The 26,007-nt window shown below is 44.8% G+C and overlaps 2 protein-coding genes across 4 annotated transcripts; both read left to right on the plus strand.

The window, feature by feature from the left end:
- The first annotated feature begins 4,728 nt into the window (after positions 1-4,728).
- LOC308470308 (lysophosphatidic acid receptor 6-like) lies at positions 4,729-8,592 on the plus strand. 2 transcript variants are annotated; one of them, XM_080993456.1, is made up of 2 exons: positions 4,729-5,038; positions 6,103-8,592. In XM_080993456.1, exon 2 carries the CDS (start codon positions 6,103-6,105, stop codon positions 7,129-7,131), a length of 1,029 nt encoding a protein of 342 aa, XP_080849582.1. In that variant the 5' UTR covers positions 4,729-5,038; the 3' UTR covers positions 7,132-8,592. The 2 variants fall into 2 exon arrangements, with proteins under 2 accessions (XP_080849582.1, XP_080849581.1); XM_080993455.1 differs by having other exon boundaries at positions 4,729-4,941.
- A 3,234-nt stretch (positions 8,593-11,826) lies between these two features.
- F12 (coagulation factor XII) lies at positions 11,827-25,469 on the plus strand. Of its 2 annotated transcripts, XM_080996585.1 has the most exons (14): positions 11,827-11,957; positions 15,154-15,190; positions 16,489-16,591; positions 16,779-16,849; positions 17,545-17,652; positions 18,052-18,183; positions 20,186-20,290; positions 21,014-21,185; positions 21,817-21,917; positions 22,001-22,307; positions 22,828-22,964; positions 23,576-23,719; positions 24,182-24,330; positions 25,039-25,469. In XM_080996585.1, the coding sequence occupies exons 1-14, from the start codon at positions 11,886-11,888 to the stop codon at positions 25,192-25,194; spliced, it is 1,794 nt and encodes a 597-aa protein (XP_080852711.1). In that variant the 5' UTR covers positions 11,827-11,885; the 3' UTR covers positions 25,195-25,469. The 2 variants fall into 2 exon arrangements, with proteins under 2 accessions (XP_080852711.1, XP_080852712.1); XM_080996586.1 differs by lacking the exon at positions 20,186-20,290.
- The last annotated feature ends 538 nt before the right edge of the window (positions 25,470-26,007 follow it).

Raw genomic sequence — 26,007 nt, forward strand, 5'->3', positions numbered from 1 at the left:
GCCCTTTGGGTATTTGAAGAGTGCTAGCATGTCCTCCCTATGCTTGCTCTTCTCCATACCAAATTCTTTCAACCTCCTCTCAAAGGACTTGTTTTCCATATTCCTCACCATCTCCATTACCCTCCTCTGAACCTGTTCCAATTTGTCTACAGTATCCTTCTTCAAGTGTATTTACAACTGGATTCATGAGATCTGAACTGCGTAGGATTAAAGAGCAATTATTACACTCCATGACTTGGAACCATGGATCTATCAATTCAGCCTAAAAGCACATTAGCCATTTTTGCAGCTGCATCCCTCTGCTGACTCGTGTTCAGTTAGTGATTGACTGCAGCTACAAGATCATTGCCACAATTGCACACTTGTGTTCCACTGTTTTTTTTTGGGGGGGGGGGATTTACACAACGCCAAAGCTGTGTGTGCTCATTCTCAGTCCTTGGATTTTCTGACTTAAGTGCACCTTGCAGGTGAAGGTGGGGCTTACCACATCATCAATCTGCAGTACGGTCCGCTATTTTTGTTATTGCCATATTGCAATTGGAGTGTGCCAGGAGTTCCTTGCAACAGCTGTGCACCATAGCCATCAATTTATTATAGTCACATCCCACCCACAGTACAGATCTCAAGGTATTTCAAATCAGGTATCCCACCCATATAACTCCTGTGCTTCTGGAAACCCGCCTTGCCTATAAGTTCTGGCTCCACTTCTGGTTGGGAAGAGAACTCGTGGAGAAGTGCAGCAAAGGAATGGTGTCACAGCAACCACTTCTCAGTGTCACCCACTACCCATAAGGCTGGTGACACTGCTGCCAATCACGTCTCTGCCGCCTGTGGATCCACTGCATCCTCATGCCTACGGACATGTAGCAAGTACCAGCAGCCAATCATGGCACAAGTGACAGTGCAAGTGGAATGGAAGGGGGCTTTGCACAATTGCCTAGGAAACATGTTTCTTTCCCTGCCCTCACTGCAACACTCGAGCATCAGCACACGAATACACACAAACCAATATGCAGACTGATTTTGAGCTCTTGGAGAAAGGGAGAGAGAGAGAGATTTTCCCAAGCATTCTCAGGCTACACTTGTAATTAGAATCATAGAATTCTAGGATGGTAGAGTTGGAAGAGATCCTGAGGATCATGTTGTCCAACCCCATGCAGTACAGGAAATGGATGAGTCAATTGTCATTTGAATTGATACATCACTACTAGGATTGGACCACACATTTGTTTCCTCTCATTTGGCCGTAATTCTCTGCAAAAACCTGTCCAGTAAATTCACTGGACAGTTACGCAAAGCACTGAACTCCATGTCTGAGCCCTGGCTGTGAGATGCAACTTAGGGCTTATCCACACTTACCTTTGCTCAGCATTTCTAGGCACATATCCAGGCTTTCTGGGTCAGTATCACCCTTTCCCCCTTTCCCCCATGAAAACCTGCTCTTTGCCATTTGTTCTGATTCAGTGGTAATCTCCAGAAAACTCAAATTGCCATTTGCTCCAATACAATGGCAAAGATTGGGTTTTCCAGAGCAAAAAAAAAAGAGAAAAAAGTGGACACACACTGGGAAAGTGCACACCTGTGCCTAGAAAGCACAGGGCAAAAAGTACATGTGGATAAGCCATAAGTATAAATATGGGACATGGCTGTTGTTAGCAGGCCACACGTGGGAAGTGGTTTTGCTACCTGCATCTGCTTTATACTGGGTGAATCAGTACACATACCTATATTCCCACTTATAATTGCATAAAGCCTTAACAGTAGGCTTAGTCTCATATCTCCAGATGAATCTAGATGTGATAATGGAGATGTGTGAATGACTCTCCATATTTTAAAACTGCATATGTTGGATCTGGATTCAGGACAGTGGTGTGGGGTTATCCCTTTTTTCAATGAAAATCAGACCTCTAGGTCTGCTACTTACCCCCAGTTTAGGGAGGGTGTGTGTGTGTACAAATATGTTTTTCCTGCTCAAGTAAACAGCAACTTTAGGAGGATCATTTATCTTCTTTGGGGGCAGGGAGCACAATAGTGCAATGGGAAAGGGCTAAGCATACCACCACCACTGTTGTAATCTGGGTTCTCTCAACCACAGCTGCTACTTGCACAATGTTTTTAAAGTAAGGTTACCAGACATCCCTGTTTCCTGGGGACAGTCCCCGGATTTACAAATCAGTCCCCATACAAAATCTGCTGAAGTTGAAAAGTGTCCCCGGATTCATTGGGGAAAAAATCTGGTAACCTTATTTTAAAGACTGAGATGCATGGTCACGCCATGTAGAGTCATGAGCTTCAGAGAATGAGACTTCCCAGGGATAAAAGTCAATGAACTATGGTGTTGTTTCATGCTCTGGCATAGCCAGAGCAGCAGGTGGCACTGCAGGAAAGCAAAAAAGGCTGCTCCAAGTGGTTGGCATATCCTTTTCTTGGAACTCCAGAGCCTCCTGCCTGCTCTATGTTTAGTTCCCATGTATGCAGCTGGGATCAGCTGTTTGCTAACTATATGCTCAGCATTATTGGTCATGGCTTATCATAGGCCTTGCAGAAGGGCTGATGTGGCAGGAACAGGAAGTATTTCCTTTTCAGACAAAGGTTCCTCTTGAGAGATAAAAACATTTTTTTTACAGAGGTGCTGGCAAAAGGGAAGATGATATGTGATTATTTTAATTCTTAAACAAAAGGCATCACTGAACAGGAGTACAGGGTGAGGCAAGGCAATATGATGGAGTATATTATACTACTAGGGAAACCAAAACGATGTTACAGTGCTGAGCCCAAACTATATTTCTCTCTAGCATGGGTGTTGTTAAGAGGGTGGAGCAGGAAGCAAAAAGGGACTTTTTGCCTTGGACTCACATTCCCCTCCTCCTTGAGAGATTCTCACGTTGATTATACATTCTGGTGTCTGATCTGAGTGCTGGAGGAAATGTGGGCCAGCCAGGAAAGCGGTGAAGAGGCCATGCTCTTGCTTACGGAAGTGCTTGTCATACAGATGGCATGCTAGAGTCTGGCCAGAGCACTCTGGGAAGTGGTGCTTTTCCAGGGACTTGACTAGCAGGACTTGTCACTTGGCTTCAATGTAGCCAGAAGTCACACGCCCAAGTCAGGTGTACAAGCATGGTTTTATAAGAACAGAATTCAAAAGAACAGCTAACCACCAGAGCAGGCCCACCCATGAGGCAATGTGAGGTGATTGTTTCGGGCGGCATGATCCACTGGGGCAGCAAATCCCAATATTGATATTTCTTTCCCCCTTGTTCCTGATGTAGATCTTCCCACACCCCTTCTTCCCTGGTGGGGAGAAGGGGAGCCATTTTGGGTTCCGCTTCAGGTGCCAAAATGTCTTGCGCCAGCCTTGCTAACCACACAATTTTTCCTCAGAAAGCCCACCCACAACTGGCCAGCACAGGAACCCATGCATATACTGTCACTTTGATAAAAAAAGTGACCAATAAATTTAATTTATAAATAAAACAAACAAAATGCAAACATTGCACTAGTATCTTGCACACTGCTCAGTCTTGTGGATATTCTTTCTGATCTAATTTGCTGAATCCAGAAGATCAGAGGCCTTACTCTGTGTAAATATGGGTGAAGCTGAGTGTGAACATTAGAATGAACTCTAAAAAATGAAGGTCCAAGGATCCAAGCTGAGACTTAAGACAGCAGAAATGGAACACTCAGGATGAAATGGTGAAATCAGCTATGATTAAATGGGCACAAGATGTTGGACATAACATAATGATGGCTGACTGGGAACAGTTATGGACTACAGGTATGAAATTCACGGCATGTAATGTCCTAAGAGAAAATTTAATGAAAATGACTTATAGGTGGTACATGACACCAGTCAAGCTTGCAAAAATTTATCATTTGCCCGACAATAAATGTTGGAAATGTAATGAGACTGAAGGTACATTCTTTCACCTTTGGTGGGCATGCCCAAAGATTAAGACATTCTGGGAGATGATCTATAACGAAATGAAAAAGGTATTTAAATATACCTTTCTGAAGAAACCAGAGGCCTTTCTCCTGGGCATGGTTGGCCAATTGGTGTCAAAGAAGGATAGAACTTTTTTTATGTATGCAACAACAGCAGCAAGAATACTCATCGCGAAGTATTGGAAGACACAAGGTTTACCCACCCGGGAAGAATGGCAGATGAAGTTGATGGACTATATGGAATTGGCGGAAATGACTGGCAGAATCCGAGACCAGGGAGAAGAGTCGGTGGAAGAAGACTGGAAAAAGTTTAAAGACTATTTACAGAAATACTGTAAAATTAATGAATGTTAGAAAAATGTTGGAATGAAGTTATATGGCTTTAGTAGAAATGTTATAAGGAATTAAGTATAAATAGATTAATAGAGTATTAAAGGGAAAAATAAGGTTAGAATGTGTTAAGATAATTAAAGGATAGAAAGCAGAGGAAGATGGAAAGGAATTGCTGAAACAATTAACAGAAGTGGAATACAAAAAGGGAGGTGTGAGGAGGTCATTGAAATAAGTGAATGAAAGATAAGATATTGAAACTGTTTGATGTGTTTTAAACTGTTGTTGTTTTGTTTTGTTAGTTTAATGTGTTAGTGTTATGTACTGTTTTTGTATTGTATTGTATTGCTTATTTTTTTGTAGTGTTTAAATTGCTGGAAAAGTAATAAATATTATTTAAAAAAAAAAAAAGACAGCAGAGGCAACAGTATTCAAGGGCTAGACCAGGAGCATACTGCCACCCCCAAAGTCATGAGCCTCATAACCATGGGCACCCAAAATAAAATTTAATTCTTAAACTGCGCAAGTCTAGGCCAAGAACAGGAAAAAAGGACAGGCTGATAGGGGCACCCACACTTTCCTTCCTGAGCAATTTCAACTGCATCTCTCTCAAGTTCCACAGAACCACCAGAGGAGCAGGGATGTCTCTGGATGTCTGACACACAGAAGGTCTGAATGACATAGATTTCTGGGGCTAGCCATATTTGGGTTTTTGGTGTTCTGAACAGCAAATAACAGGACCGGCCCTACCATTAGGCAGAGTGAGGTAAGTGTTTTGGATGGCAAATACTGGGAGGGAGTGGGGGGCACTCCACATTTGTTTCTCCTCATACCCTTCTGTTGGAGCTGTGTTTGCCATTTGGTCTGTCCTGAGCCCCCAGAACTAGCCTGTTGCCCTCAGGTACAGTGCAGGATACTAACCCATTGCCCGTACTGAAATAAGACTTACCGTATTTTTTGCACCATAACACTCACTTTTTTCCTCCTAAAAAGTAAGGGGAAATGTCTGTGCGTGTTATGGAGGGCATGCCTACGGGTGGCATGCCTACGGATTTTCCTCCTCTAAAAACTACGTGCGTGTTATGGTCAAGTGCGTGTTATAGAGCGAAAAATACGGTAATCACTAGTCCAGCTGACTAGTGATGTGGGATGTATATTCTTGGATGGAATGTGGGATGTATATTCTTGGCCTTGGCTCCAGGCAGCAAAATGTATTGAGCCAGAGTTCCTGGGGCTGATGAGCAGCATGGGAGCAATAAGGTAAAGGTAAAGGGACCCCTGACCATTAGGGCCAGTTGTGACCGACTCCGGGGTTGCGGCGCTCATCTCGCTTTATTGGCCGAGGGAGCCGGCGTACAGCTTCCGGGTCATGTGGCCAGCAAAAAAGATTCCCTAGCACTCAGCACAAAGGGATACTGAACTCTGCAAAGCCCTAAAGGACCTACCCAGAAGTAGGATGTCAAGGGGTTGTGTAGGAAGGAGGGCTGGAATATAGTTTGCAGGATGAGGTGGAAGGCTAAGGATGAGAGCAGCCAGAAGATATCCTTGAGGAGGACATCTAGGCCCCCCAATGGATCAGGTGATTCCCTTTTGAATCCTTGGGATGTGCAGATTCCTTAGAATGTCAGTTACTGAGGGTGTGGCGTTGCACACAGGGGCAAATGGTGCCCTTATCGATTAGCTGATCCCGTCATCTTTCCCTTGGGACAGCACTGCCACATGTCTGAGTGTTCTCCAAGATGTAAACTTAGGGGCTTCCTGAAAGGGTTCCAAGAATAGCTGACACATGCAGGATTAATCTGACCCGTGGATCTTCTCTTCGCTTTGCAGATGTGGGCAAATGGCACGTACCCCCTAGGCGAGGCCTTCCCTAACCATTCAGCCTCATTGCAGTGTGCTGCTGAAGCCCAGTTCCAGCACCTGCTCCTGCCCATCACATACAGCCTGGTTTGCGCCATGAGCTTGGCCTCCAACACTGTAGCCTTGTGGAGCAGCTGGGCCACCCGGGCCCAGGCACCCCCGATCATGATTTTCACCTACAACCTCATCGTCATCGACCTGCTGTTTGCCCTGTCTCTGCCATTACAGGCTGTGTACCATGCCAGGCGCAACGACTGGCCCTTTGGTGAAGGCCTGTGCAAGGCCACCAACGCCCTCTTTCTGGCCAACATGTTCAGCTGCACGCTTTTCCTGGCCTGCATTTGCCTGGAGCGCTACCTGGCCGTCATCCACCCCATCCTCTACCTGCGCCTGCGGTGGCCCCTCTACCGTGTGCTGATCTCCATGGCTATCTGGTCCGTGGTAGGGATTGGGCTGCTGACCCTGTTCTCCAAGAGCACCGTGACCCATCGCTTCCCCAACGGGAATACAGCCTGCATGGAGCACTTCCCAGCTCGTGTCTGGAGCGGAGGCCTGGCCGCCATGGTTTTGGCCTCCTCAGTGCTGGGCTTCTTCCTGCCTTTCCTCACCATCGTCATCTGCTCCGTCGTGATTGCCCGGCGCATCGTGAACCTGAGACGTGGCTCAGCCCAAGGTTCTTTGCTGCGGAGGAACCCGCTGCATACCCTCCTGATGGTGACCACTCTGCTCACCGTCTGCTTCCTGCCCTTCCATATCATCCACATTCTGCACACACTAGGCCGGATTGGGGTTCTGCCTGCTCCGCAGCTGCTGCGCTTCACTTGTTCAGCCCAGCGGGCTGCCATGGCCCTGGCTAGCATCAACAGTGCTCTTGACCCTCTGGTTTACTACTTCAACATGAAGCCTGCCAACTGGAGGCTGCCCTGCTGTGGCGCAAGCAGCCAGAACCTCGTGGATTCAGGCAATCTTGCAGTAGAGGGCCTCAGGAGCATGAGCTAACTGGAGGTCCTACCTAGGATCCACAGCATTGTCCGACTTCTTGTGGAGTGCTCAACACCAGCACCATCAGATGATATTGCCCATTGCCTTTTGAACTACTAGAATGGCCTCCTGGTTTGAATAAGGCAAAAGGATAAAATAATCTTAATGACAAGACACCCTAAGCTGGTTGAGGGTTTTTTTTGGGGGGGGGGGGGTTCAGTGGTAGATGGTATGCCTGTAATTTGGATGTGGCTGTTCCAAGCCAAGTTATGGGGGAATGAGTTAGAATATTAGCAGAGTTCAAAGACTGAATCAGGTTTGTAACCAGAGAGACAATCCAAAGGCAATGGAAGCAGGAACAGCTCTAGAAAGAAGTGCAAGAAGACTGGGAGCCCAGACAGTGGTGTGATTTGGGAAGCAACGCAGAAGTGTGCTTGTTGAAGAGATAAAGGGTAAAAGAGGTGTTTGGCAGGCAGGAATCAGAAATCAGGGAAATAATAATAATAATAATAATAATAATAATAATAATAATAATATTTATTACTTATACCCTGCCCACTCTGGGCGGCTCCTAACAGAATATTAAAAACACGATAAAACATCAAACATCAATAACTTCCCTAAACAGGGCTGCCTTCAGATGAAACAGCATGTAATGGAGTTCATCAGGTCCTTGCAATATTTGTTTGGCTAAGTGGGATAAATTCCTGCTCAAAATCAGGAGGACCTGAGGTAGAGATAGGTAAGTCCTTCCGAGGCTGGTCTGGAAATTATATTGAGGTACAATTTGCTGGATGTACACTGGGACATGAAGAACTTTAGTGCAAACCTTAATCACTGCTGTACATATGTGGTACATTCAGAGAAGCTGGGAGCCATAGGAAGTCACTCACCCCACGGTTCCCAGCTTTCCTTGACACACTGTAAACAAGTAGCAACAGCTCAGCTCTCAGAAACCACTGTGGTATACCTAGTCCAAATGGAACCATCCACCTCTGCAACCTATAGGGCTTTTCCTGCCTGTGTTAAAACTCCCAAGTTAGAAAACTTCTAAGTTTTCTATGTGATTACTGTGAATGGATCTACAGCACTATGTTTTGGCAAAAGTTACTTAGGCTGTGATCCTGAATTCACTGAAGAGTAAGCCCCATTGAAATTAATGGATTTAGTTTTTGGTAGACAGTTTTAAGATTGTACCATTGCGGTAGGAATTGGGGATTGAGCAAATGAACCTGATGACTGGATGTTTCTTGAATCAACAGTTCACCTGCAGGTCTGTTATGAGTAGGGGTTGGCAGATTTTGTGTAAGTATGAGAAACAGCAGATTTGAAGCTGGGGTTACAGAGACAGAGGGCGTCATGGCCTGGCAAACACCAGAAACTCTCTGATGTGGATGGGGAAACTTCTTCCTTATATGAGTGCCTGTTTGTCTCCACTTATGCACCACTTTTGTATTAGTAAATAAAGCAAATATTACAAAGACAATAAAAGATTCCGGTGCTTTCTGCGTGGCTCTGGGGGCTTCTCACTGCTTCGGAAAGTGGGGAGATGATAATGATACCAACAGGAGCCCCAAAGACACACCCTTACTTTGAACCTGCATACTACCACTTCCACTTTTGCATGTGCCCTCTTCTTGTTTTGCACACAAAATAGTCTGTCTTTCATTCATTCATTCATTCCCACTTTTCCATACATAACATCTCAAAGGCTACAGTTCTGAACACGTATACCTGCAAATCCTATGTGCAATTCAGATCCTGTGTGGAATTACTGAGAAGTAAATTCCACTGTTAGATAAATACAGAATTACAATTGCTTCAGTAGGCAGAAAAATAATTAAGTGTACCGCCCAGAACCTCAGCAATTTCTAAGTGGCCCATTGGAGGAAGAGAAAAGTATGGGAACCACTGAACAAGAAAAATTAAAGACAATAAACTCCTACACAGCAGTGGAAACATGCCATATAATTTAAACTTTTTTTTTAAAAAAAAAGCTTGCATCCCATTCTGTGCAGGCCATGAGGGTGATTCATCCCATGTTTAGTAGTTGTGATGCTCTAAGGAGGTTCCTGCACCCTTGCACGCTCCATGATAGACGGCTATACAATAGATGGTGGTGTCCCTAAGTATGTCTACTTAGAAGTAAACCTCAGTGAGTTTAATGGATCGTTCTGTATGCTTTTATAAGGTTATCGCCAAGCATCCCCTCATCCCCAGGGACTGGGTACTTACTTTCTTTTTTTTTTTTTTTAATAATTTTTTATTAAGGTTTTAAACAAAGAAAAAGAAAAACAACGCACAGAAAAAAAACAATACAAAGTTTAACAATAAAAACACAAAACATAACAATTAAAAACAAACTCTCTTTTCCATTCCCAATTTTAAATTACTTATTTTCTGGACTTCCTCATACCTCCCTCTTTTGTATTCCAATCTGCATTATTTGTCCAGCAGTTTCTTTTCCACTTTTTTAAACCCAATCTTTAATTTAATAAAATATTAAAATATATAGCTTCAACTTTTTTAAACATAATCCTTGTTCTTAATGTCATATACCTTTAAATTTTTCCCTTTTATTATCAAATTTCCATTTCTTTAAACATCTTTAATCTTGATCTTTAATCTTAATCTATCCTTAACTTTAACCTGTACAGCTGGAAACCGCTTATTTTCAATCCAACATCACTCTAACATTCCTTAATTTTGCAGTGTTTCTGAAGATAGTCTTTGAATTTCTTCCAGTCTTCCTCCATCGACTCTTCTCCCTGGTCACGGATTCTGCCAGTCATTTCCGCCAATTCCATATAGTCCATAAGTTTCATCTGCCATTCCTCCAGCGTGGAAAGTTCTTGTGTCTTCCAATACTTTGCGATGAGTATTCTTGCTGCTGTTGTTGCATACATAAAGAAAGTTCTATCCTTTTTTAACACCATTTGGCCCACTATGCCCAGGAGAAAGGCCTCTGGTTTCTTGGGGAAGGTATACTTAAATACCTTTTTTAATTCATTATATATCATTTCCCAGAAAGCCTTAATCTTTGGGCACGTCCACCAAAGGTGAAAAAATGTACCTTCAGTTTCTTTACATTTCCAACATTTATTATCGGGCAAGTGATAGATTTTCGCAAGCTTGACTGGGGTTATGTACCACCTGTATATCATTTTCATAATATTCTCTCTTAAGGCATTACATGCCGTAAATTTCATACCAGTGGTCCATAACTGTTCCCAGTCAGCAAACATAATGTTATGTCCTATGTCCTGAGCCCATTTAATCATAGCCGATTTTACCGTTTCATCTTGAGTATTCCTGGGTACTTTCAAAACAAATATGCAGCTCCAGCCAGATTGAGTAAATAATGAAGAATCACCCACAGAAAGCTCACAGCTTTCGAGTCACTACAGATTTTGCATGAGCAGGGCAAAAGAAAGGATCAAAGGATCACATGTTCCTGACTATGTACCCTTGAAATATGCTGGGTGAAGCTGGCTGTTTTGCTGATTTACAAAACCAGGCGATCAGTTGGAGAGCAAGACCCCAGTGGGAAGATGTTGCTGCTGCAAACAAGGCATCTGTGATGTTTAGTGGAAAGAGCTCAGAGGCTGGAGCCCTTGCTGACTGATTGCAGCACCACTGTTTGTATCCAAAACAGCTGCAGCCAGAGTGAACCTGTCAGACCTGTCCTCATCGCACTGCTTATTTTGTATTAAAGGCCCATCAAGTCTGACAGGTAGCTAAAAGCCCATTATGCTTGGAAGATGGGTAAGTATGGTGAGTTCCTGTTCTTTCCCCCCAAATGTGCCCCACTCCCCACAAAATGCTCACTGTCCCTACAAAAGCATGATGTGAATGAAAGATCACCACCACAAACAAGTAGCTATTGAGCATCTTTAATATGAAAAGGCCAATCAACCTCTAGTATCCTCAATAATGCTCAGTTCTCACCAACAAGCCCTGTATGTGTTACTTTGGAGAGATCTGTAGAGATGCAAAGATTGCAAGAGAGAGAGGCTCTTGCTGTTCAAGTGGGGGTTTAATAAGAACTGAAGAATGTCCCCAAATGCTCTTTTAATGGGTTCAGGGCCATTCCTCTTTGCCTTCCTGATGCAACACCACCAACTGGTACTGCTCTTCTTTTGATAGATATTCTATTATATATGGTACTTTTGTATTTAATTGTTCTTGTAAACCGCTTTGGGATTCCTTCTGGTTCTGTGAAGTGATATATAAATCTACTAAACTAATTAGCCACAGAGGAGGAAACACATTCAGGCATGATATGGCTAGATGGGGTAAAGGCCAAGGAGAGAGTGAGCCAGATAAAATCTTTGGCCAATGTAACTTCCACAGTGATGTCCCCTTCAGTAACTGAAATTTCAGCAGACCCACTTGCAAGCTTTCCTTTGCAATAGTATGTTTTTCTCCACCCCACCCCCTAGAAAAAAAGGCAATCAATTAATATTCTCACCATACTTGACATCTGGTTTTTGTGCTGGCTGAAGAGATGTTGTGGACACAGAAAACAGACACATGGGTCCGTTGGGGGGAGTCAAACCATTTTTAAATTTTCTGGCTCCCAGCCCTATCCTTCTATTTTAGTCTAGTCTAGTCTAGTATAGTCTAGTGTTTGTTTCCATGCTACAATCCCTACACTGCTGATTAAATCCCACCCAAAGACCTTTGCTTTGAGCTGCATCGATCTGGGGCTGTTTGCTTTGCCTGAAGCAAAGGAACAAAGATCACCATTTTGTCCTTCCCTAGGTGCCGCCATGACATCCCTGCTGTTGCTGCTGTTGCTGCTGCTGATCTTTGTGGTTCTTATTCCAGGGCAACCATTCTGGGTGAGACTCCTGGGGCATCCATTTAACACCCATTTGATTTCTCTTTCCTCCCCACCCCCTGGCTTTTTGCTTAGGTCTCCCTCCTAGGCCCATGATAATTTATCCCAAAAATCTCATTCCCATTTTAACATTTCTACAGCTTGCCCAATAAGAGTGATAATACATTTGTCCCATGTTAGAAGGATGTTGGAATGAAATAATGCGGTTTTAGCAGAAATGCTATAAAGGATTAAGGAAAAATAGATTGCTAAATGGTGAAGGAGGGAAAGTAAAGTTACATTATATTAAGATAGAATAGAGGACAAAAACGGGAAAAGATGGAAAGGATTTGCTGAAATAGCTAATTGAACTAGAATACAAAAAAGGGAGGTGTGAGGAGGTCAAGGAAATAAGCAAATGAAAGATAAGTTATGGGAAGATTTATTGTATTTTTTTCTTTTTTTCTTGTTTCTTTTTTTATTATCGTGATGTGACGTTTTGTATTTCTTAAATATGCTGTTTTTTAATTCTTTTTGTAACCCTTTAAAATTCAATAAATATTATTTTTTTTAAAAAAGATAATACATTTGTCCCTGTGTCCCTATTTTCCAGGGACAGTCCTGGATTTACAGAGGCCACCCCGGTTTCTGATTTGATCTCATAATGTCCCACTTTTCCTTAGGATGTCCCTATTTTCATCAGAAAAATGCTGGATGGTATGTTAGGGTGTCCCTTTTTTCATTAGCAAAATGTTGGAGGGTATGGAGTTATCCAACACCAGAGCCATCAGAAGGCAGTCCTGTATAGGGAAGTTTTTTTTAATCTAATGTTGCATTATGTTTTTATATATGTTGGAAGCCACACAGAATGGCTGGGGCAATTCAGTCAGAGGGATGGGGGTATAAACAGTAAAATGATGATGGAATAGGACGTCCCAATTTTCATCAGAGAAATGTTGGAAGGTATGTGAGGGCCTCCAGCAAGGAAGCGAAGCAGGAGGTAGTCTTGTTTGGTAAACTATTCAGGGTGAGATAGGCTTCAGGAAGGGCCCAGAGTCATGGAGGCCAATGTGCAGTGCTAGCACCCCACCACCACCTCAGATCCATCCTAATAGTTTGGGCCTAACCCTCTGCATTTGTGGGGCTTGTGAGTTGCCACTGTCTGGACTAAGATGCAAAGGCCTAGGCAACTCAAGCACGGTGTGAGGAAGGAACTGTGATGCCTGATTCATTTCAGTGGCTTTTCTGGTGTATTGCTTTATTACACAACGAGTGCATAGCTGTTTCTCAATTGTTCCAGGGAACCCCAAATGCCCACCAGGTAGGAACTCTGCTTCCTCAGCACTCAGACCATTGTATCTTGTTGAGTGGGATATGTGGTTCACCCACCCACTGCTTGAAGTCAATTTGCGAAACCATGGGAGCTCTGTGAGTTAGTGGCAAGCAACACATTCCATTCCCTTCCCAATGCCTGCGCAAAATGATGTGAAAGATTTTAAGCGCTTCATGTTTATTTTTCTGGCTTTAGAGGACAAGCAGTCCCCCTTTACTGCTCCCAAGAGAGTCCCAGTGTAGCCATGGGGGGAGAGGGAAATCTCCCCTATGCGTACCCCCCCAACCCCTAAAATCTGGGAAACTTGTGCAAGGCTGCTTCCTCCCTCACAGAACTGCCTCAGCCATTTTTGCACTACCCCCTCCCCCAAAAAATGTATATATAGGGTATGTGTTTCCTTCTGCACAGGAAACATGTCTATTGTTCCATTTAAAACAGAAAGCAGCTGACAAGCCGTCCTTCAGGGTTGCTACAACCCCCATCTCACACATGCTTTATGGTACATACTCATAAGAGTGAGAGGGCTCCCACTCACTCCTGTCATCCCTCTTTGGGGCTGTGTGTGTATCAATACATCAGGGTAACCAATGCTGATTCCACCTCCCAGCATTCCTAGCAAGCGAGGCAAATGGTTAGGGATGCTGGGAATTGTACCTGCAAGCAACATGCTGGCAACCCAGATGCATACATTATGTAAGAATAGAAGCCATTCCTTTTGCCTTCATTCCCATTCCGCCTTCAAGTTACCATTTCGTCATGGGTCTCGGCCCTCAGCTGGAAGGAAGAGGAAATTTCCTACCACCTTGTAATATTACAATTGGCTGTGCACGAGTTTTAAATTCCCTCCCCGACCCTCTCTCTCACACTCAACTTTTATACCTCCAGTTTACAGGCATCCCTAAGGATTTTTAGACAGATTTTACTTATTTGCTAAGGCATGACAGCTTCCAAAACAATGACACAATCAGTCAAAACACACTGAAAATAAAAAAATGCAGAATAAGTATGAAAACTAGGGCTTCATTTGAATTGATTAACTGATTAAATACTTTTTAAAAACAAAACAAATTATTTTCTAAGCACAAGTACTTATAAAAGCTGCATATGGCATGCACCCCACCTTTCATACACAGGAGAAGATACCTTTCCTAAGACGATGCTTCGTACAAAACACATGAATATAATCTAAAAACAAAAAAGTGGAAGCTTTTGGCTTCAGAGCCATGATTCATATATAAATTTAGGCTATAAACACTTAGCTGGGATTAAGTTGCACTGACCTCTGGGGCTTACTTCTGAATAGACCTATCAAGCACCTCACTGTTAATTGATTAATCAACTAACCCAAAATTATGATGAATAAACAGAGATTTCTTTAATCAGACACTTCCGGGTCACGTGGCCAGCGTGACGAAGCTGCAGCTGGCGAGCCTGCACCAGCGCAGCACACGGAAACGCCGTTTACCTTCCCGCTATAAAGTGGTATCTATTTATCTACTTGCACTTAAGAGTGCTTTCGAACTGCTAGGTGGGCAGGAGCTGGGACCGAAAATTACAAAAATTACAAATCACAAATAAAATTCATTAAAAGGGTAGCCTGCCTCTCACACTATCCCTTTACATTTTAGAGGTGTTGTAGAATGGAAAAGGACAGATAATTTATAAATTGTTTATATTACTTTCAAAAATGGTCTAAAAGCTTTCAAGGATGCATATGCTATACAGAATATATGTACCGGTATATGTAGAATAGAGAGGCTCACTTGAGCCTTCTGGGACCAGTTGAATGCAAGCCCCAAAAGGGCCTTTGAGGTGTTTATGTCCCAGAACAGAAAATGGTATGTTTAAACTATGCTGCAACACATCTGTTTTCTTTTCCGGGTAGGATCTGCATGGCCGGCCATTTAGGAGGATTCATGAAGGTGAGTTTCAACTTTGTGCTTGTGCCAGTGAAAGGAACAGTAGCCACAACATGAGCTATGCCTTCCAAGCACATTCAAAGCATTCCCTGCCCCCAAGAATAGTGGGAACTTTAGTATGTTAAGGGCACTTGGTTGTAGCTCTGTGAGAATCCAGGATTAATTTTATGTGGTTTTTTTCTTTAAAAATGTTTAGGGGTACTCTCATTTTGACTCAAGAAAATCACCATTTTATAGTTCAAATTGGGGGAAATAAATACAGTAAATGGACAAAAGTACAAAGATTCACAAAATGTTTAGGCGTATGCATACCCCTGCACCCCCCCCCCAAAAAAAGCACTGTTTTTATGTGTTTTGAATGTGCTGTAAAAGTATGTTGTGTACACAGCCTAGGATTCCAAGATCCTACGGTCCTACCCAGATCACCAAAGAAAGGAGGCATTATCCCCTCTCTCCCTGCCTTCTATTGTCAGGTGAAAGACTATTGCACTACTTAAGTGCAAAGTAGTGCAATAGTCTTTCACCTCGCAATAGAAGTGAAGGAATGGGAGGCTGGTTTCAGGATTAATAACCATGCCTGGGATGGAAGAGAATTGGTTATTTCCCTGCAACAGAAGTGCTCATTTGAGGAAAGAAGCCTATGTCCATGGCACAATTGCATGAAAAGTGTAGGTGTCTTCTATCAGCTTAGAAGGCACATGGATGTGACCAGAAGCAGGGGCAACTCCTGCCAGGTGGCCAGGCAGGACAGAAGTGTGATTTGCCAGCATTTATATTATTGCACACCACCTCAATCTCCAAGCGGTGCAAGAGCCCAGGGATCCCAGGGTTTGTGTTTCCTTTTGGGAGTGAGGCACAGCAGGGATAGTGCTGTCTTTATGATACATGGTTTATTTATGCATATATACAACCTGAGCCTACAATGGAGGGGTTCATAACATCAACACCCAAAAGGGTCTTGTTTCTCCCAGAGCCGCAGCCTTGGATTCAAACAGAAAGCAAACATGGCTCTCAAGTGTTCCTCTGACTCTCTCTCCAACTTATGCTTTACCTCTCAGTCACATCGCTGCAAAACTCAGCCTTTGGCCACCTTGCCATCTTGCACAGAGACGCTTTTCTTTTGTTCTCTGAATGGCCCACCCAGGTAATCACCTCAGCACAGCAAGTCAGCCTGGTTTATAATTTAACAATTGCTGGTTCCAGGGGTTAGAAGGGTCTCTGCTCCCCCCATCCAAACTCATAACCATATTTCTGAGCCTGTATCCTCAGTGGAAGCAGCCCATTTATTTTTTGCCTTGCAGAGACAGAACTCAGTGAGCACGAGCCCTGCCATTTCCCTTTCCGCTTCCAACGCGAAATGCACCATTCTTGCATCCCGAGTTATTCCATATTTCATAAGCACTGGTAAGCTTCTCTTCTTCATGAGAAAGAGTCGTATGGGGAGTACAAACAGTAGAACATGCTAGGGAAATGGGGACGGCGGACTTTGAGGTGGTATGTGGGGAAAGACATGATGGCCTGCAGCTTCCCGCTTTGGATTAGGCCCAGCTTCTAGGTTTTCCTTCCATGACTCAAAACGTTTCTCTGTCAGGTGCGCCACCACAGAGAACCTCGACCGAGATGGGAAATGGAGGTACTGTGGGAAAGAGGAGAGGCCAAGAGGTGAGTCGGTAGGGGGAAGTGGGAATGAAAGAATCCGTTCGAACCACAGCAGGCAGTGAGGGGAGAAGCTTCACCAGGGTGTGCAAGCGCCCCCACCCCCGGTTGTTTAGCCTAAAGTGATGCTGGTCCTCAAGAAAGCAAGAAATAAATTTGTACAGCCTCCAGCCCTGCCAGTCTTTACGACCAGCAGCATGCAGCAGCCAGGCCTTACTCCAACATCCACGTAGCCCATGGGCTGAAAAGCTCAGGCCCACTGGCCAAACACAGAATTATCCTCAGCCCTCAGGGCTCTTCCTGGGCTAAGCCACACCTGCTCTCCCTAAGTCAAACCCCTCACAATCCCTCCTTCACACTCTGTGTTTTTGCCCGGCTTAAATGTGCCCTTGAACTCCGAGAACGCCTCTTGCTTGTCTGGATGGAGGATAGCGAGGGGTGTGTGAATGTGTGTAGAAGCCAACCTACTATACTAAGGGCAAAATTCATTTGTTCCAGCCACTTTTCCCACTCACCACTGGCATGTGACCTTCACAGAATCACAGAATTGTAGAATTGGCAGGGACCCTGAGGATCATCTAGTTCAACCCTCTGAAGAGAACATAACTCTTGGACTGAAAAAAATTCTCTATCCCCAACATAGCCCAAAGCCTGAGACTTCCAGCCATTACTGACTATTCGATTTATTTATTTTTTGGCAGGACACTGTGACCCTAACCCATGCCAGAACGGTGGGGACTGTGAAGCTAGGCGAATGGGATTCCATTGTATCTGTGCAGCTGGCTTCCATGGGAAACACTGTGAGAAAGGTATCTGAGGCTGGTTCCTGGAACTATAGCACATGGAGACCTGGCCTTGGATATCTGCCCTCTCTCCCCGGCACCCTGGTCAACTTAAAAAGGTCTTTACTCTGGAGCAAACCTGATCTCATCAAGCAACATGGCTGACAGCCATGCCTCCATTACGAAAGGGGCTGGTGGACCTCCAGAACCTCACAGTGTTAGGTTGGGTAACTCTTTTTACTCCTGGTACATAAAAACTCAGTATGGAGATTATTAAGGACCATGACATCATATTGGCACATATGGTGACTTGGCTGTTTTCACACCCATGAATCAACCTTTGCCAACTTGATGCCCTTCAGATGTTTTGAACCACAGCTCCTATCTGTGCTCTGGTCCATAACACCCCATCATTTTATTTTGCAGAAGACTGCTTTGGAACTAAAGGACTGCAACACATTGGCAGGAAGGACACCTGGGTGCGGCACCGGCCTACTGGACCAGAGGAGTGCCATTGCGCAAGGAAGAAGCTTGTCTGCAAGCCCATGCATGGAAAGGGTCAGAGCTGAGCAGAAGTTGACATAAAGTGAGGAGGGGTGGGTGGGGCAAAACAAGGCAGACAGATGGGATAAGACTACCCTGTGTGGTCACTACATTGCCTGGGCTTCATTTGAAATAACTATCAACAAGGGTAATAGTTTCTATTTCACTTCCTCGACAAAGACAGACAACACAAAGTGTCATCACTGAGTATTGCTCACTATATCATATCTAGATTTCTGATTTTTCACTGGATAAAATTAAGCATTGCACACAAGTGCATGTAACAAATCTTCAATAATTAAAAACCAAACAAAACCAGAAAAGGTTCTTGTGGAAACTTTGATTTGGAGTGGAGGATGGGGGTGTTGCAGGGAGATGCACAAACCTTTCTTTGCCTGCCTGTTATTTTTCTGTTCCAGAGGCTCCGGGAGCACCTTTTCCTTTAGAAAAATAAAAAAAGGCTGCTAGCATTTTGTTACATGCATCTGTATGTAATGTTTAGTTAGGTCCCTGGTATCCCAGTGATGCTGCATCTAAAAGGCTTGAGACGAAGTCTTTTCATGCCCATCCTTGGCTGCAGCCACTGTAATTTTAAAATGATTAGAACTCCTATAATCTTTTGAACCTTATCAAAACAAATATAAACTCCTCCAAGGAGGTATCTTTGTATTGTTGTAATGAGGGTTCTTACTCCAATATCCTCATCATCCCTAGAGCCTGTAATATAGTAATGGTACATGAGATTGGATCCAGTCTATGTTAAGAGTGCATTCCTATATATGCCTACACAGATGTAAGTTTCGTTGATTTCCAGTGAGGCTTACTCCCAGGAAAGTTGGTACAGGATTGCAACCTTGGTTGAACTTAGGTTCCATTGAAATCAATAGAATGAGTGATGTTTGACTATTTGCCAATGGATTTCAATGGGAACTAAGTTCAACTAACATGTTCTGGCTTCAACCCATAGAGATCATAGTCCTGCATTTTAAGCCCAACACAATATGTATTATTTTAATCAAAACACAATTTTAAAGAAATCATAACACATTAGAGCCATGACTCACAGGGAATTTCACCAGAGACTGTTTTCAATGTGAGACTTGAGTCTGAGGGCTCATCCATGCTTCCTCTTGTCCTGCTGCTTTCCTCCCCCCAAAATTCCACTCTTAGAAAAACATGTTCCCTCCTGCCTCTGTGACTATAAAAGCTGCTTGATATTCATATCTCTATCACCGAATCCTTTCACAGCTTGGAAATAAGCAGTGTCTCATGCTAACCGCTGCAGATGAAACAACTTTTAAAGGCATGGACAGAAGCAGAAGCCAGTCATTGGACCTGGAACGTTAAAACTAAAACAAATGTGCCGTATGGGTGGCCCAAACCAAAGCCAACTCCCATGCATCTGGAATTAGGAAGAATGGCTTCTGGGGACCCAGCAATGCTGGTGCCTGCATTATAGGTGGTGGACTTGTCTCATAATGCACAAGGCAAAGATGAAAGATGGGCATAGAGAGGTAATCTTGTCATGACAGAGCACAAGGAATGCAGCTGTCACACTGTATATGGAATGAGGAGAGATAGGATTATTCCTTAGTTGATGGGTCAGCAGGTCAAAAACATCATAGCAGGGAAGGGAAGGAGTAGGCTGTTAAGCAGATACTAGACTGATGGAGTCTCAACTGCACTGTTAATTCTTGAGCCAGACCTTGCTCTCAGTTGTCTCTGAGGGTCAATAGCTCATTGGCAGAGCAGATGCATTGAATGCAGAGGGTTCCAGGTTCAATCCCTGGCGTTGTTGTTGTTTAATCGTTTAGTTTGGTCCGACTCTTCATGACCCCATGGACCAGAGCACGCCAGGCACTCCTGTCTGCTATAAAAGATCCCTGCTTAAAGAGCCTAGACTGGTGCTGCTGCCAGTCAGAGCAGAGTAAGGCAATATTGGGCTACATGGGGCAAAACAGTCTGACCTCATACAAGGCAACTTCCTGTGATCTATATCACTTTCTCTGACCCACAGCATGCGCAACAAACACTTGTATGAATGGAGGCCGCTGTCTAGAAGTGAAGCACAGCTCGGTGTGCAGCTGCCCTGAAGGGTTTTCTGGGCCACTGTGCGATATAGGTATGTTTCTATTTTTAAAATATTTAAGAATCACTCTTACAAATCTTACAGTTCTAAGTGGTTTACAACAGAATAAAATGCACCATGAAACTCATATCAAAAATAGTAAAGTAGGAAAATATATCAGTTTGCATGTATGCATGTTTAAAACTGCCCAGCTTTGAAAACCAGTGTTGGCTAATGAAATGGAAAATGGGAACTGCTGCTGTTGGCAAAAAAATAATAAAAAGATGTACACCGGGTAAAGTTACTTCCGTCACATACCGTATTTTTCGCTCTATAAGATGCACCAGACCACAAGACGCACCTAGTTTTTGGAGGAGGAAAACAAGGGGGGGGGGGAATTCTGAATCTCAGAAGCCAGAACAGCAAGAGGGATCGCTGCGCAGTGAAAGCAGCAATCCCTCTTGCTGTTCTGGCTTCTGTGATAGCTGCGCAGCCTGCATTCGCTCCATAAGACGCACACACATTTCCCCTTACTTTTTAGGAGAGAAAAAGTGAGTCTTATAGAGCAAAAAATATGGTACTTAATGTCCTATTCTTCAATTCTGAACACTGTATGTGGCCCTTGAACCGAAACATAGATTCCTCACCCCTGATGCAATAGTGAGAAGGGGCTGTTCTCTTTGGAGAGGGTAGACAGGGGCATAAAAATATTACCTTATTCAAAGCCTAACCTTTTTTCCAAAGCACCTGAGGGTCCCTGGTCTTTTTATTCCCTAGAGCACACGCAGACCTGCTACAGAGAGAATGGGCGGCTATACCGAGGCATGGCCCACTACACTGTCTCAGGGGCACCGTGCCTCCCCTGGGACTCCCCATTCCTGTTAAATGAGTACTCCAGCAGTATGAACAACTCGTCCATCTTTGGCCTGGGGCCACACGCGTTTTGCAGGTGAGATATATTTTAGCATGGGAAATGGGGATGCTTGTGACAGAACACAGGAAATGTTAGTGAGAGGCAGCACCGGCTCTATCAATTGACAAAGTAAGGCAGCTGCCTCAGGCAGCAGATGTTGGGGGTGGGAGTCAGGGAGTGGTGGCATGGGATTGAAGGACAGAGTAGTCTGTGCCACATACCGTCTGCCCTGTGCCTCCTACACTATGCTGAACCCCTTAGGTGCAGCAGCAGATACTGTCCTGTTGTAAGCGCTGAAGTATAATTCAGCAGCTGTGATTCCAGATGGCTTTTGGAAGTGGGAGAGGAGCACCATATTGGCTTTTGCCTCAGGCAGCAAAATGCCTTGGTCTGGCACTGGTTCAGAGGGCATCTGGGGGAAAGTGTCCAGGTATGGAAAGCGCCACAACTAACATCCAAGAAGTAGAGCAGATGAAAGGAAATTGAAATGCTAGGGGGTGAGGTGAGGTAAAGGAATGCAGCTGGCACATGGACAGGGGACAGATGGGAGATACACACAATAAAATTATCATTATTATTATTATTATTATTATTATTATTATTATTGAAGCAAGGTTGCTGAGCATTGCCCTTGCTTAAGAGAGGACTGGGCCTTTTCTTTGTGCAGAAACCCAGACGGTGACAGCCGCCCATGGTGTTATGTGCTGCGCAATATGCAGCTCAGCTGGGAATTCTGCAATATCACCAGCTGCCATCCCCAATATACAGGTGAGGCATACCATTCTCTCTGGAAGAAATGGCGTGTGTGGCTGAACCTGACATGAATGAGAGCTAAACTGTTTTCTCCCCAGATACCATGGCACCAACGGCAGCAGTACCTCTGGCATCTTTGGAAAGAGAGTCAATGGCTCCCAAGAAGCCTGAGAGCGTCAGGCCAACAGCTGGACCAAGCCAAACTGTCCCCATCCCAGCTCCAGTGTGTGGGCTGCGCTTTCCCAAGACCACCACCTCCTCACGCAGTCGTGTAGTGAGAGGCATGGTGGCACTTCGTGGCTCCCACCCCTACATGGCTGCCATCTACATAGGGGATCAATTCTGTGGAGGAAGCCTCATTTCTTCCTGCTGGGTCCTGACAGCTGCACACTGCCTAGAGTTCAGGTAAGTCTTACCATCCATCCCAAAGTCCACTGACACTGGGCTGGTTCCAGGCTCCTTGAACATAGTGCACAATGAAATCAGTGAAAGTTAGGTTGTGGCTAGCTTGCCCCACTGAGGTACATTAGGCCAGAGTTTGGAATGATGGTAGAAATCCTTATCAGCTTGATGGAGATGACAGAGTGGTTAATTTATTGATGGTCACTCGTTAAAGCTCTCCCCCCCCACTGCATCCCATGTTATGTGGCCCAATCCTATGCCTGTTCAATGAGACATGTCTCACTAAGTTCAGTGAGAAATACTACCAAGTTAGTGTGCATAGGATTGTTGGGAAACCTGCGTCCCTCCACATGTTGTTTGACCACCACTTTCATCCTCCCTGGCCGTTGGACATGCTGGCTGGAGCTGATAGGAATTGGGAGTCCAACAACATCTGGAGAAAACCATGTTGGCTACACTAAAATCTGGAGAATCCTCTTCTGAGCCATGAAAGACTCTGCTGACCACAGATCTTGTACCATAGGCCAGATGTTTCCAAGATTTCAGTGGTGCTGGGCCAGACCCAATACAACAGAAGCACAGATGGCTCCGTGAAGTTCCAAGTACAGAATTATCTACTGCATGAGCATTATTCTGAGATCACCAAACGCCATGACATTGGTGAGAGCCTCTTTTTTATGTCCTGCACCCCCTCATCACCACAAGGTAGCCAGACTTGCCTGAGCCCTCATTGGCCACAACAACCAGTCCAATCTCCTCTGCCCAAGTTGCTCATGAAACATTTTGGGGGCTCTATATGGCATTCGACCTCACCAAGACCCACCCAGAAGAGCCCCTAGTTAGTCTTTCCAGACTTGTGTGTATCGCTCAAGGACATGAACTGCAAGGCCCTAATCTGGTGCTGGGGGACCTGAGGCCCTCCAAATGTTGTTGGACTCCATCTCCCATCATCCCTGACAATTGGCTGGAGCTGGTGGGAGTTGGGAGCCCAGCAATATTTGAAAGGCCACAGGTTGACCATTTCTGCCATGAACCATGCCATGCTGCCCCAGGAGGGAGTGGAAAATGTGATATTGGATTATGGTGGGCCAGAAGTCTGCTCACCCGCCCTGGTGGTGGGAGTCTTCATTCTAAGTTTCTTTTCCCAGCCCCAGTCCAGAGTCGATCAAGGAAGACAAGGCTTTCATCCACTCCTACCTGTCTGCCCGCCCACCCCTGCAAACCTCATCCCTGAGCCCCAATTCTAACCTGCTCTCTTGTACTCTCCCCAGCACTGGTGCGATTGAAGGAGAAGACGCCAGGACACTGTGCTGAGTTGTCACACTCCATCTTGCCAGTGTGCCTACCAAATTCAACAGAGACATTTGACACCAGCAAGCCATGCCAGATCGCAGGATGGGGACATATGTATGAAGGTGAGAAGGGAGTGGTCAGATTAAGACATGAAGTTTAAGCAGGCCTTATTATCTTTCCCTTAAACATCCACGCCTGCTGGCTGGCCACCTGTTCCCACAGAGAGGGAGGGCATGATGCTGTCTCATATTCTTCCCTGCCCCTCCCTTATCAGCCATTTTTGAAATCCCCACTCATGTTGGAGGAGGATAAACAAGGTGCCAGATGGTGCCTACAATTCCTTAGCATCTTTTCCATCTTGATCTACCATATTGAGCAGGGTTTTTTCACTGATCAGCAAAGGCAGCCCACAGCTAAACTCTTCCTTACAAGAGGGATTGTTTGGGATTGTCAGCGGATTGTTTGGGATTGGCAGCGGACTCGTGAGGTCTCAGGATGCCCAGTTTTTTCAATGGCCACAAGGCCAAACTTGGATTGTGTGTTTGAATGGATTGGTTCACTGGGGTCCTCTTCTTTCCCTGCAGGAGCCGACAAACTCTCTGTGTACCTGCAGGAGGCAGATATGCCTATCATTCCTCATGAGCAGTGTCGTTCTGAAGAGGTCCATGGGACCCACATTGCAGAAGACATGTTGTGTGCTGGGTACATGGATGGAAGAGCTGATGCTTGTCAGGTGAGACTATTTTGAATTACCGGCAGCACAGGGAGATCTCTGGCACACAGAACAGAGCAGGCTTTGCGGTGGAGACAAGCATTCATGTTTGCAAATTCATTCATTTATTGCATTTATATTCCACCCATAGGAGCCAACTCCTAGGGGCCAAGGTCCCTTTAACCCCCCCCCCAATAAAATATTTGAGGAGCCATTGCCGTTCAAAAGGTGTGCGTGCGCAGCATCATGTGATTGATTATGCAGGGTGGGGCTTGTACCCCTGATCCCACCTTTTTCTCTAAGCAGTTCAAGGTGGCATACATCAGAAGGCAGATACTGGCCCATTAGGAAGGCTAAAACCTTGAATTTATGTTCTGTTCCTCCTACCCCCATGCTCTTCCTATGCTCTGCTATTAATCTCTGTACCTTCCCTGTTTGAAGTACCAGAGGCATTTGTAACAAGACTGGTCTCCCTTGGAAGGTGGTGGACTCTCCTTCCTTGGAGGTTTTTAAGCAGAGAATGAATGGTCATCTGTCACGGATGTTGCAGCTGAGATTCCTGCATCGCAACAGTTGGACGGATGAGCCTTGTGGTCCCTTCTAACTCTACAATTCTATGATTCTATTATTCTAAGTGTTGATCTCAATAACAAAATGTGAAGTGGGATGCGGATGGGTTTGATTCTGGCCTCTGCCTATGTATTCACACCCCTGCTTTCTGTGTTGCAGGGAGATTCTGGTGGACCCCTGGTGTGTGATGAGCAAGGCAAGGCCACGCTATATGGCATCATCAGCTGGGGCACAGGCTGTGCACTGGAGAACAAGCCTGGGGTCTATACCAGAGTCACTCACTATCTTGACTGGATCCAAAACCACATGCGTTAGCAAGCCTGAGATGGCAGTTTCACAAAGCCAAAACCTATGCAGCTGCCTTTTGTGGGGGTGGGGGGATGGATGGGGGTACAGTGTCTTTCTCTGCAGCTACTGATCTGCTCTGTGTATGTGTGTAAGCATGTGTGTGTGTGCATGTGTGCAATTCTGCTAGACTAGACAGTGAGTATTTCAGAGATTTTTTTTTTTTAAAGTCAGATATGTCTGTGTCATTTACCCATCATAAAATAAATCAAATTTTCAACAAAGGAAAATTGTCAGTTGTCCAATATGGGTACTGTCATTTCTGAGGAAATGCTACCTGGGATTTTAGTGCTACCTGACATTGATTGGTCCAGCTGATTACCCCTCATCTCCACTAAGACTGTTTTCATGCTCTTTGTCTTGCCTTCTCCCCTGAACACTTCACATTTCTCCTCCTCACTTCCATCTTCCTCACAGAACACTGGCATGTTTCTCCCACCTCCGCCCTACAGCCCATATTCTTCAGCTCCAGGCAACACCCTCTGCATTATTCTTGAGGGGGAAGGTGTGGTTTTGAATGCTCACAGAGCTAGGGAAGCTGTTGTCCTGTGGCCAAGCCCATGGCCGCTCAAATTGTAGGAAAGGAATGCCAAGATCACAGGCCTAATTTGAGCATGTTAGTATCTTGTGCATGCTCCCCCAAAAGGAAAAAATAAACAAAAACGTGTTGGGGGGGGGGAATAGAAGATTTATTAATTTCTGAACACCAGAGGGCAGCCCATGTCCACACTATCTCCAGTAAGAGACTCCAGAGCATGGACAGCAAATTTGCATCGACTGAGA

Source organism: Podarcis pityusensis, assembly GCF_964106645.2.
Source record: "Podarcis pityusensis genome assembly, chromosome: 2".
NCBI classification, from domain to species: Eukaryota; Metazoa; Chordata; class Lepidosauria; order Squamata; family Lacertidae; genus Podarcis; species Podarcis pityusensis.